Source organism: Aulonocara sp. 'chitande type north' Nkhata Bay, linkage group LG12, assembly GCF_057382095.1.
Source record: "Aulonocara sp. 'chitande type north' Nkhata Bay isolate Kocher_YH1m ecotype deep benthic linkage group LG12, A_spYH_male_GT1.1, whole genome shotgun sequence".
In the NCBI taxonomy this organism is placed as follows: Eukaryota; Metazoa; Chordata; class Actinopteri; order Cichliformes; family Cichlidae; genus Aulonocara; species Aulonocara sp. 'chitande type north' Nkhata Bay.
The window spans coordinates 39,731,832-39,744,202 of NC_141355.1; the positions used below are offsets into that span (position 1 = coordinate 39,731,832).

Here is a 12,371-nt window from a genome sequence, read left to right on the forward strand (position 1 = left end):
CACAACACATCAGACCATGAAGCAGAATGGCTACAGCAGCAGAAGACCACACTGTGGGCCACACCTGTCAGCTAACAACAAGAAACTGAGGCTACAGCTCACATGTGACATAAGCCTTAGTGTCTAAGGCTTCTTTCTTCACTGACAGGTTTCATATTCATGTCAAAACGGAACTGACAAACAAACAGTAGAGGGCAGCAACATCCCAGCGCTGTGTGTATTCTGCCTAAATACAGAAGCCGAAGAAGAGAAGCGGCTGTTGTCAACAGTGTGGCCGTATGGCTGCGTTATCTTTACGGTAGCCTGTGTGTATGTGAGGTGATACTACAAACATATTAGTGTCCATTACTGAGAGGCTCGGATCAGACGGTGCGTTTAGTCCCCGAGCAGCGACAGCCATGGCTCATCTCACCCAGAACCCCGCGGATAAAGAGCGGTAAGTCCAGGACCCTGGCTAAGCTACAGCTAACAGAGCTAGCCGGTTTCTCGTGCAGAGTCTTGTAGAGAATTTTAAACATTTAAGGAAACAAATGCACCTACAAACGACACGTGCTTATTTTAAGATGTTGAAGCACACATGTGGATCCTGGGAGACTGATCTTCAGTTCGGCATACAGTCCCGCAGCTTTTAACTGAAGCTCCACGGAAAAGGTTTGTTTTAAAGGTTTAAATGTTCACTTCAGAGCCGAACCTCGACGATGAAACGCCGGTGAAACGAGGACATTAGGATAAGCTGACACTGAGTTTTTAAAGGACTTTTAGTGAAATGTCTTTGAGCTGTGTGTAAAGTCACGGGGAACAGAGGGAAAGTTAAATTGCGCATTTTCTACATGAAGTTTGGCCTGTGGTCCTCATCCTTAGGCATGACGTGTGATTAGAAGCTTAAGCTTGATGTTTACAGACCGCCTTATTTTTAAAGCTAAAGGGACGAAATGTGTCAGAGTCACATTAATGTGCAGAAAGTTTGCTGAACGTTCCGGTTCGGAGAGTTTGATCAGATCTGTGGAGCTTACAGGATGTTTCCCTCCTCAGTCAGAGGAGCTGGTACCACAGAGATCTGAGTGAAGAGCGGAGAAACCAAACTGGAAGACAAAGGTCTCATGTCTTTGTTTTGTTTACAAGCAGACAGACGTTCTTGTAACTTTTAAAGTGCTCTTGAGCAACAGTTCTCCAGAAGGCCTCCATTGTCTTCCCTCATTTTTAGCCCAGTCCTTGTTCCTGACCGTTTTTATAGTGTGTGTTTGTTAGTTTGTTTTGATGAAGCCTCTGAACTCTGACCTACGAATCACTGAAACGTTAAAAACAGCTCCCAGCTGAAGGCATGGACCCGCGCCGTGCCGACACATAGCAGACCGTTTCTTTAGTCGAGTCTGTGAAAAATGCCAAAAACATCACATTTTGACATAAAACAGCATTTTTGCCTTGCCTTGCCTAAAACAGCATTTTTGATCCAACGCGCTGATTCCCAAAGAGCTGATAACGTGGCATATCTCAGCGTGGTGTGGAGCGTTTATTTAGACGTCTAAAGAAAAACTGTACAGAAGAAGTGTGAGGCCTAAAAAACTCTACAGTGGATCAACAGGATCTGAAAGACCTGACACAGGAGCTGAGAGATGATCTGCATCTTCAGCTGATCGTCTAATGTTCACTGAAGCTTCATCAGAAATGTCTCAGTGGAGGACGGCTTGTAGGAAGACCTTCTTAATGAAGGGATACGGAAGGAAGGGCGGAGCCCTGAAGACCAGAGGAACAGGTCTGATTTAGAGATGGATCCACATCATGGTCCGTGTGGACGAGGAGGTCCCACACTGAGAGTCTGCAGCCATCAGGTGGAGACGCTGTCGCGGTTTCAGCTGCAGGTGGAGTCTGATCCTCCATGCAGGAACATCTGATCTTAGCAGCTTCATGTTTCAGCACGACGATGATCCCAACACACCGTCAGAGAAGCACACAGGAGACCGCCATCAGAGCCGGACCTCAGCATGACTGAAGCAGAGTGGGACAACACAATGAGTGTCCTTCAGGAAGCCCGGAGAACTGAAGATCCTCAGAGACGGAGAGCAGCTCAGAGCTCACGCTGAGTTGAAGGATGAAGCTGCTCACGCCACAGATTCACCTCCAGGCTGCTTGTTTTTGCCCTGTTTGCTGCATTTGCATTTATATTTACTCTATTCAAATTTTCCTACAAAATATAAAGAACTGAGGAGTGGCTGAAGACTGTTGCACAGCTCTGTATGCACACACACACACACATACGGAGCAGAAACGATGACGTTTGTGCAGCAGGCGATTCAAGCCCGGTGGCGCCAGTGTCCGGCAGCCTCGCCTCTGTCAGTGCGCCCCAGGGCGGCTGTGGCTACAATGTAGCTGCCATCACCAGTGTGTGAATGTGTGTGTGAATGGGTGGATGTAGTGTGAAGTGCTTTGGGGTCCTTACAGACTGAGTAAAGCGCTGTACAAATGCAGGCCATTTACCATTTTTACCATTTGGTGAGTGATTCCAGCCGAGCGATTATTGGATAAGGAGTTCTTACTTAGCGCGCTCGGCTTCATGCATGAGGACGGCCATCAGTCACTGAGTCGCTGCGTCGTCTGTTTCAGGTTCGTCTGCCTCTATCCCATCTACATCAACAGTAAGAAGACGCTGGCTGAAGGACGAAGGATCTCCGTGGAGAAGGTGACGGTTTAACGTTCACGTGTTTGATGACTACGTACGCTCGCAGCTCGCAGCCTGTGTCACATGCTTTTGTAGATGAAAGCGGCATAAAGATCATTAGAGCTCGTGCTGTGCATCTACAGGAGACGCACGACTGCTGGAAGATTCGTTTTTTTAAATAAGTAAAAATCATGAGGCACAAGTGTTTGTAGCATAACATGGAAACAGCCTCTGATAAGCCTGAATGATCGTGTTTGATGTTACCTCTGAAACCTGAGCTGTGATCTTTGAACTTAACTCATCTTCTTTTAAAGCATTTTACAGTCGACTGAAACGCGAGATAAAAGTGAAGAAACTCTTGGATTAAAAAAAAAAAAAAAGACCAGATGGAGAAAAAAACCCTGAAACAAAAAGTTTCACTGTGAAAAGGTTGATTCTGTCCATGAGCAGTGGGCTGGAGGTCAGCTTATCATCAATGATATGCAAATTCTCATGACCATTGATCAAAGATCAGGGTCATTGATCAGCAGCTGTTAATCATCATGATACGTTTCTCCCACTGAAAACCTCCAGATGAACAGAATCAACCTTTTGGGATTTCTTTACCTGGATGACTGATCGGGCATCAGGACATCTGCTGCTCGCTCAAATGTACTAAAGTAAAATAGACAGGAAGTGGCGTGCTGAGTGTGAACGTGCTGCTGTGTCTGCAGGCGGTGGAGAATCCGTCCTGCACTGAGATCAGAGACGTGCTGGCGGCTGCAGGGATGAACGTCTACATGGAGGTAACACCTGAGAACACACACACACACACACACACACACTCTCTGTAAAACACAGCGTGGTTGGACTCTGTGTGTCTCTTCCAGAACAAAATCCACCCCCGGGAGTGGAACAGGGACGGCCAGTTCAAAGGTCGGGTCAGAGTTCAGATTAAGCAGGCGGACGGCAGCCCGTGTCAGGAGAAGTTCAGCTCACGTGAGTGCTTTTATTTTGAAAGGACACTGCTGCACGTAGACGACATTAGCCGAGGTAAAGGTGTGCCGTTTGTGGTGATTGCAGGTAAAGACGTGATGATCTACGTCGCAGAGATGATCCCCAAACTCAAGACTCGGACCCAGAAGAGCGGAGGAGGCGACACCAGCTCTCAGCAGGGAGAGGGAGGGAAGAAGAGCAAGAAGAAGAAGAAATAGACACAAAATGATTTTGGTTTGTTTTTAAATGTTTTTTTGTTGGTTATTGATTTGATTGGATGAGAATCGGATGGAGGCGGGTTTTTGTTTTTCTTATTCTGCTTCCAAAATGAAAACCTGAATGTTTTTCATGTTCTCATGTTTCATTTATGTTTGAACTGAGGGCTCCGTTCACCTCGTCCAACAGCTTCACACAATAAACGTTTCATTTTCTCTCCTTTTTTTTGTTGCCTTCGTGTGTCGACCTCAGAACGAATCCAACAGTGACGTCAGCATCGCCGCGTTCTGATGTTCTCCAGTAATTTCAATACGTTTTTTCAGGTTTAAGAGAACCTAAGTTCTTTTTTTCCCACAGGTTTGACCAATGACTGTAGAAAACATGGACGACCTAATAGCTCCCAAAAAATGAAGCCCAGACGTCTCTATCGCCCCCTGGTGTCTGACTGCAGTATAGGTCATGAACCCGCCTCCTCCATGTTAGCAGATGGGACTGGGCTCAGACTAAAATAAAGTCCTCAGATAAAGATGCTTCCTTTCATCATCAGTAGTTCTCATCACGCTGATTTGTGTTCAGTGGGCTCTTTTCTCACAGGGTGGATTAGTTTTGACTGTCTTAGCACTTTCTCAGTCTCTGCAGCTCACAGCGGGTAAAATAAGTCTTGGACACGTTACCGGTTTTCTAAATATGTTTGTAAAAGTGATGTTGCAATGAAATTCTCTTTCTGTAACAACTCATCCGGTCGACACATGCAAAGAAACCAAAGCAGAGAGAGGTTATGTGTAATAATGAGAAATGTCACAGGAGAAGAGTTGAACACATGAGGAGGACGGAGGTCGTGACCCCAGCTGACATCAGCTGGTTCAGTCCCAGCGGACGGCCGATACAGAGGTGTGTCACACTGTGAGGTGAATGTTAACTGGTAACCACTCAAAGCATAGAAGAGCGCACTTGTGTGAATGAGGGTCCAGAGTCCAAACCTCGTCCAGCATTAACAGCACAGACGTTTGTCTGTGAAGGTTCTCAGTCATCCAGGTCATCATAGTCTAAGGAGCTTGGAAAGAAAAGCGTCTGGACTTCTTTGGGTTGCTTGAAGACCCTACACCACCGGGCAGAACATGTTCCCTCTAAGCCTGAAGGGGAAAAGAAGGAACACACACATGTAAAGGAAGCACTGAAAACATGGTTATCGTAATTGGGCGTTCTTAAAGTCAGCAAAGATGCACCGAAAAGAAGATCAGACACCAGCGAGGGAGGATAAGAAGGACAGACGCAACAACATTGTATGTAGCCGGTGTATCAGAGAAACTCAGGAGCGTTTTCTCCAAGCATGACATCCCAGTGCACTTCTTTCATAAACTGTTTATGCTGAGTCTGAGTCTGCAGAGGGTCCCAGTGATGTGGAAGACATCATGCCTCGTCGTACCAAAGACGCCACGTCCCAGAGACCTCCATCTTCAGAAGTTTTCTGATGACTCTGCGGTGGTTGGATGCATCAGCAGGGATGATGAGACAGAGTACCGGGCTGTGGTCGACTCCTTTGTCACGTGGTGTGAGCAGAATCATCTGCAGCTCAACGTGGCAAAGACCAAGGAACTGATCGTGGACTTCAGGAAGACCAGGAAACATTTGACCCCTGTTTCAATCCAGGGGGTCAGTGTTGACATTGTGGAGGACTATAAATACCTTGGAGTACACATTGACAATAAACTGGACTGGGCTAAAAACACCACAGCACTTTACAGGAAGGGCCAGAGTCGTCTCTATTTTTTGAGGCGACTGAGGTCCTTCAACATCTGCCAGAAAATGCTGAGGATTTTCTATGAGTCTGTTGTGGCCAGTGCGATCCTCTATGCTGTTGCATGCTGGGGGAGCAGGCTGAGGGTCGCAGATGCCAACAGACTTAATAAACTGATCCGTAAGGCCAGCAATGTTGTGGGGATGGAGCTGGACTCCCTCAAGGTGGTGTCGGAGAGGCGGATGCTGTCCAAGATAAAGACAATGTTGGATAACACCTCCCACCCACTCCATGACATGCTGGTCAGTCACAGGAGCTCGTTCAGTGAGAGACTGAGATTACCCATGATGCACCACTGAACGACACAGGAAATCATTCCTGCCTGTGGCTCCCTGTACAACACACTGGTTACTGCAACAGCTACATGTTTCTTTTTCAGCTATTTATTAATAAGTGACTTTTATGCATATATATGGTGCTATTCTTAGTTAGTGTATTGTCTGTCTTGTTAATGTTTGTTTATAATGGAGCACTGTAACAAAAAATAATTTCCCCCATGGATCAGTAAAGTATTCTGATTCTGACACTTCAGACCCAGCAACACACTCAGACACAAACTGGTTCATCACAAAGACAAAACCCCAAAACACAGACTTAACAATGTGGTGTATGCTGTACAGTGCAGCGAGGAATGCTCAGACCTCTACATCGGAGAGACCAAACAGCCACTTCACAAGCGCATGGTACAACACAGAAGAGCCACCTCCACAGGACAAGACTCAGCAGTCCATCTGCATCTAAAGGTCAAAGGTCACTCTTTCGAGGATGCCAATGTTCACATTTTGGACAGAGAGGACAGATGGTTTGAAAGAGGAGTGAAAGAAGCATCTATGTCCACTGTGAGTGACCATCTTTGAACAGAGGCGGGGCTTACGACACCAACTCTCTGCCATCTATAATCCAGTTTTGAGATCCTTCCCAGACGCCTTAACGCCCACTCACATCCTGGGCCATCTGACCTCAGGAATTCGCATGATAAGGTGGGGCCAGGTTTCACAATGAACACACCCGAAACTCTGGCTGATTGGGACCCACGCCCAGTTTCCCACCTTGGCTCAGGCGATTAGAGGATCATCAGGGGTCCTTTTGTCCCTCTGTGGGGGGAAACTCCCACTAGGTTTATATCTGGGACTCTCCACCATTTGACCTTAGAACTGAAGAAGCTTCTCGGATGAAGGTGAAACGTCTTCAAGCAACTTAAAGAAGTCCAGACGCTTTTCTTTCCAAGCTCCTTTGACCAAACAGCACAGAAGCTACACCGGGACCCTCACTGGATGGTTTCCGTGGCAGCAGCTCCTTCGGGTGTCGCTTCCGCTTTATTTTTTGCGATTGTTTGATTTGATGATTGTGTTTCTATTCGATTTAAACAAACGATCACGGAATAACAGGACCAGTCAGGAGGTCACCAAGGACCACAGCCACCCGTCATATTTCTTTTCAAGATTTTCTTATTTAATCACTAGTGTACATATATTTATATTTATAGATAAATATATATTTAGTCATCTCTTCTCTTTTGCCACGTCTCTCTAATATTTTGCTCCTTACTATTTTTCTATTTTCTTTATTATTTTATTATATTTTCTCCTACTGTATCATGTTGCTGAGTGACTGCTGCTCGTCAAACACATTTCATTGCAATGTTGACCCTGTGCTAACTTGCATATGACATATAAAACTGAAAACTGAGGTTTCCATAAGTCCTACAGGCCTGAAACGCATCACCACAGTGGCCTGATGTTTATATGCGGTTACTAGGCAACAGGTGAGCGTTGATCGGCTGACCAGCGGACCCGGTGTGCTCCTGATCGATTAACCTGCCCCCTCTCTCACCTCTACGCGGAGTTTCGTCCCGGATGGCCGGGGCGCTCACGGACCCGACACGGGCTCCGGTGGCCTTCGGGCGGCGGGCCGTGCCGCAGCTGTTCGGGGAGCTGCTGCGGGCCGGGGCTGCGGCGAGGCTCCGGGCTCTGACGTCACTCTGCGACCTGGTGCACGAGCCGGAGCGACTGTACCAGGCTGTTACCGGAGGTAAGAGCTCAGAGGGTCACCGTAAGGTCCGCCCTCTGCACAGGGAGGACAGGTGTGCAGTTCAGGGGAAATCAGGGAGAGAAGGGAGGAGCCGTGACACTGTGCTGGACATCCCTGCTTTTGAAAACTATAAAACATAACCTGAGGACTTCAGGTGTTTCACTAGCTGTTATTGGCGTGTTTGAAGGTGGGACTTGGGGTGGCACCGGCCCACTCTGAAGTCTGCTGTGACTAAAATGGAGGAAAGTTGGGAAAAGTACAAACTGGTTCTTCTTCTGCAGGTTTTCTGAAGCAGCTGAAGGTTTTGTTCAGGGATGAAGATCCATCAGTCAGAGCAAAAACCTGTGAGCTTCTTCACCTGCTGACCTCACACAGCATCGGCAGGTACGTGCACCGAGACAAACAGGCACGGCACCGGGAGGAAGACGGGGTCATCGGGTCATTCTGTTTAAAACGGAAAAGCAGGAAAGCAAAACACTCACAATTGCAATAAAGAGGCAAACAGATCAAACAACCACATAATGCAAAACAACAGATACACAAAAATGACAACCAAAAACTACCAAAAATAGTAAATAAAGCTTCTCGTGTCTTTAAGACAAACGTGTTTGGAGTCGATCACAGACCAAAGATCCGCTCAAACACTCGAGTTCATCACGAAGAAGCAAACAGAATCTTGTTTTGGAGTTTTTCAGACAGGAGAGAAAATGTTGAGCCTGAAAAGTTGACAAACGGCTGTTCTGGAAAACAGGATGCGACGTGTGAGCAGAATGAAAGAACGATGAAGAGAAAATCTGAACTGCTGGGCTCTCAGTTTCTGCTGTGCTGCGGCCCCACCAGCAGGTGGCGCTGTGTCCCAGCTGTGAGGTCCAGGTGAAGCTGAAGCTTGGCTCTATTTGTGTTATGGAGCTTTTAAACATGACATTGAAATAAATGTCAGACACAAATGAACAACTTTTTTAAATTATTTGACAATAAATAAACCACCAAATTACACAAAATACTTTTTTTTATTAACGCTGTGAAATAACTTTTCAATTTTATTTAATAACCTATTAAAAACAAAGAATTTACCTTTTTTAAAATTATTACGATAAATAAAGCATCACATAAGAGCTAAATCATGAGAGTTGCGTCTGCCTGTGGAACATTAACTAGCAGAGTTTCTTTTATAAATTTAGGATATTTGTTGGGATCCGTTTGTGTCATTTTTTGAATCTTTCTGAAAGTTCAGGAGCTTTAAAGCTGTTCAGGGTTCATGTGTGTGTCCTGTCGCCTCCTCCTGCAGGCAGGCCGTCCTCGCCTCCTCCCTGCTCCCTCCTCTCTGTCAGCTGTTGGACGACTCCTCGTTCTCCTGCAGGAGGAACGTCCACCGAGTGCTGAGCCGCCTCGCTCTGCTGCCTGCAGGTAAGCTCGGATTCTCAGCATCAACCTAACCCTAACCCTGAACTCAAACCTGGAGTTTAATGATTGAGGACTAAGATGATGTTTGAGGGGTCAGGGGGCGTGTCCTCAGGGCAGCAGGTCACATGCTGCAGCACTCGTACGTCTGTAGGCGTTCATGAGGACAGTTCAGGGCTTAATTGTGGGTTTTCCATGCCGCCCTGCAGGAGCAGAGGCTCTCCTTTCTCTGGTGCCTAAACTGATGCTGAAACTCACAAAGGAGGAAGATGAGGAGGTGCAGTTGCTGCTCCTCTCCACCCTCACCCACTGCTCCAGGCTGGACGCCCTGCCGGGGTTGGCCTCCGATGGCGTCTCGCTGCTGGGACGCAAACTGTCCCACCGATCCTCGATCATCCGCCGAGAGGCGGCCGCAGCAATGATGGCACTCAGGTAGATCAGCTCGCTCTGATCCAGGCTGTGCTTTTGTTTCCTCGCCGTGCGCTGGTTTAACCGACTGTTTGCTGGTTACAGCGTTCCCATGGACGGGAAGCGACAGGTCTGCGAGGATGCCGAGGTCCTTCCTGTCCTCGTCGGTCTTCTACGGGACAAAGACGTGGAGGTTCAAGCCAACGCTGCAGGAGTCATCATGAACACCGTCATCATCACCACAGGTACAAACGCACACCGGCTTCCACAACCCTCAACTCAGAAACTCCAAACTTTGAATCAGGATCAGTTTAAGTAAAATCGGTTTTTACATCCACGATCAGTCTGAAGGTATCGACCCAGCTTCAGTTTAGTTCCATGTTTCAAACACAGAAGTATCTGTGACTGCAGGTAAGCAGCGGTGCCTGGACCTGGACGTCCTCCCCGTCCTCCTCGGCCTGCTGTCTGAGAAGCACAGGGACGATGACGAGGAGGAGATGAAGAAGAGGAGGAAGGCCCTCATCATGTATGTCCTTCGTGCGCTCACCTCATTGGCTGAGGCTCCTAACGGCCGCCGCCTCCTCCTGGAGCAGCTCCCCCTGCTGGAGAAGAAGGCTGAGGCTGCGGGGGCGGACCAGGACATCCGGCGGGCCACTCAGACCGCCATCCAGGTCATCACCTGGACTCCATGACCTCTGACCTCCAGAGGTCTCATGGAGTAAGAAAATAAAAAAGCAAAGCTCATCACACATTTTCTGATGTCATTGTTAAACATCACATGACCAGCCCAATCAAATCTGGGTGCATCATGGGATATTTCTATAAATGTGTTATAAGAGTAGGTTGTTTACTTTAACTGCTGAGGACATTTACTCTAAAGTGTTCTGCTCATAAATGCCAGCATGTGTTCACTGTGTGTTTTCTGACTGAAGAGCTTAAACCTGCATTTGTTCTAATGTCCAGCAGGGGGCGACACCTCTGGCTGAGTAAAGAAGTCTGACGTGTATCGTTAATGTCCGTGAATGTTACAGATTTGTAAGCGATGTGTTTTAGTGGGAACTATGTTTACTGTCTGTCCAATAGAGAGGCGTTACCACGGCAACTAAGAAGGGGACAAAGCTTCAAAAGGCGTCGCGTTTTAACCCGAACTAAAGTCTTACTAACATTAACCAAGTGACACCGTTTAAATGTATTTGAAAAACGAGAAATAAAAAACGTCTCTCACACACGCGATAACATCACCAACACCTCCCAACTCCAAATTTGAACTTTTGTTTTATAAGAGGCGTGGCTACATGGGCGTGAATCAGTACATGCGGGTGAAACGCCGTGTTCAGGGACATGAAATAATGTTCGGAAATTTTGATGGACTCTTAAAAAATAATCACATCATCACATCTCACAGGTGTAGGCCGCACAGCTCATCAGTGCAGAGTACTGCCCCTCAGCAGGCTTCCTGAAGTCATCCAATCAGAAGACAGGGGGCTTAAATTGTGAGTGAGGTGTTAAAGAGACAGAAGCTAAAGCAGCTTATTTCAGACAGCTCCATGAAAGCTCAGATAAAGGATTACTTTGAACTGTTATTCATGGAAAGCCACTTTAGTCATCTCCAGAACACATTTAGAAGAACAGCGAACGTGAAATGAGCAAAATACGCCCACTTTCTACTTAACCTGAAAGGTTTAGGTACAAGTACGTCCCCCAGTATCCCAAATGTAAAGTTTAAATATAATCTGACCTGACCTGTGCAGCGTGTTTCGGATACAAATCAAACTAATTCAGTTTTTAGTCTAAAACAAAGTCATTGATGACAGACTTTATATAAAACCTCTTTGATTTAACTATTGTAGTTTAAATAAATATTTAATATTTAAGTGATATTCAGTATTATGTATTAGCATTATTAGCAGATGAGCAGGGTGATACACACTCTAGAAAACAACCAGAGACGTCTGTGACCCCCTCAGGGTCACGCACCAGTGTTTGAGCCCCTGTGAGCGGGATCGCCTTGTTCGTACTGAATGGCGTTTCCTCTCAGACCTGCTGCTCTGAACAAAACTGAGAGCCTGACGCTGCAGGTGGTGACATGAAGCCAAACAAACTGCATGAACGAAACAAAAGAGGGAGCCGGAGAAGCCAGCGCTGTTCAAAAGTGTGAAACATGAGTCTGCGCAAGGAAACGTGATTTATATCAGACGAGTTTCCAATGTCTGTCCCTTTATACGTAAGAAAATAGCTGAGAACAGAACAAACACAACAGCAGATTATTGACACACTAAGACTGTCTCAGGTCGTCTGTACAGGGAGCTCAGTCAGGTCCAAATAATGGGCGACACGCACTTTAACAAAAATATACAAATGTGTTAAATATAAAGAAGGAAAAATTAATCATAATTAACTGTAATTGATGTGCTGCATAAACAGAGAGAGGGCAGAGACTGACACAGGGAGGCTGGACAGGTGCTCACCGTCACTGACTCCGCCTACCAGGAACCTGCAAGACGACACAGAGGGACAAACACGCATTGCACTAGAACGTGGCAGTGTGGTCAAACAAACACATTAATATCACAAAGATGGAGCATGTGGAGGTTGGTGGCGGCACGGACGGTACTATCCTCAGCAAACACGCTGTGAACGCCTCAAAAATGAAGGACGGAGCTTCAGCCTGAATGGATCACATGATGAACAAGTGCCATGACGCTGGACGTTGATATTATGGATATGTAACTGGCAGTGATGGGAATAACAGTGTTACAAGTAACAGCGTTACTAACGCCGTTATTTTTTTCAGTAACGACTAATCTAGCTAATTACTATTCCTATCGTTACAACGCCGTTACCGTTACTAACAAGAAAAATGTGGTCGCGTTACTATTTTTCAAC

The 12,371-nt window shown here is 46.6% G+C and overlaps 2 protein-coding genes across 4 annotated transcripts; both read left to right on the forward strand.

Annotated features, from left to right (window-relative positions):
- The first annotated feature begins 219 nt into the window (after positions 1 to 219).
- srp19 (signal recognition particle 19) lies at positions 220 to 4,352 on the forward strand. 2 transcript variants are annotated; one of them, XM_086257797.1, is made up of 6 exons: positions 220 to 436; positions 2,602 to 2,677; positions 3,370 to 3,441; positions 3,526 to 3,634; positions 3,719 to 3,865; positions 4,205 to 4,352. In XM_086257797.1, the coding sequence occupies exons 1-5, from the start codon at positions 399 to 401 to the stop codon at positions 3,847 to 3,849; spliced, it is 426 nt and encodes a 141-aa protein (XP_086113923.1). In that variant the 5' UTR covers positions 220 to 398; the 3' UTR covers positions 3,850 to 3,865; positions 4,205 to 4,352. The 2 variants fall into 2 exon arrangements, with proteins under 2 accessions (XP_086113923.1, XP_086113922.1); XM_086257796.1 differs by lacking the exon at positions 4,205 to 4,352 and having other exon boundaries at positions 221 to 436; positions 3,719 to 4,069.
- Positions 4,353 to 7,332: 2,980 nt separating this feature from the next.
- rsph14 (radial spoke head 14 homolog) lies at positions 7,333 to 10,236 on the forward strand. Of its 2 annotated transcripts, none has more exons than XM_086313020.1 (6): positions 7,333 to 7,676; positions 7,958 to 8,060; positions 8,965 to 9,083; positions 9,287 to 9,509; positions 9,591 to 9,730; positions 9,879 to 10,236. In XM_086313020.1, exons 1-6 carry the CDS (start codon positions 7,502 to 7,504, stop codon positions 10,175 to 10,177), a joined length of 1,059 nt encoding a protein of 352 aa, XP_086169146.1. In that variant the 5' UTR covers positions 7,333 to 7,501; the 3' UTR covers positions 10,178 to 10,236. The 2 variants fall into 2 exon arrangements, with proteins under 2 accessions (XP_086169146.1, XP_086169147.1); XM_086313021.1 differs by having other exon boundaries at positions 7,363 to 7,676; positions 9,897 to 10,236.
- Positions 10,237 to 12,371: the final 2,135 nt, after the last annotated feature.

Coding starts and splice junctions, on each gene's coding strand:
- rsph14 (XM_086313020.1), top strand. CDS start 7,502: ATGGCCGGGGCGCTCACGGACCCGACACGGGCTCCGGTGGCCTTCGGG. Junction 8,061..8,964: donor ACCTCACACAGCATCGGCAG/GTACGTGCACCG, acceptor CTCCTCCTGCAG/GCAGGCCGTCCTCGCCTCCT. Junction 9,510..9,590: donor GCAGCAATGATGGCACTCAG/GTAGATCAGCTC, acceptor TGCTGGTTACAG/CGTTCCCATGGACGGGAAGC.
- srp19 (XM_086257797.1), top strand. CDS start 399: ATGGCTCATCTCACCCAGAACCCCGCGGATAAAGAGCG. Junction 437..2,601: donor AACCCCGCGGATAAAGAGCG/GTAAGTCCAGGA, acceptor CGTCTGTTTCAG/GTTCGTCTGCCTCTATCCCA. Junction 3,635..3,718: donor TCAGGAGAAGTTCAGCTCAC/GTGAGTGCTTTT, acceptor TGGTGATTGCAG/GTAAAGACGTGATGATCTAC.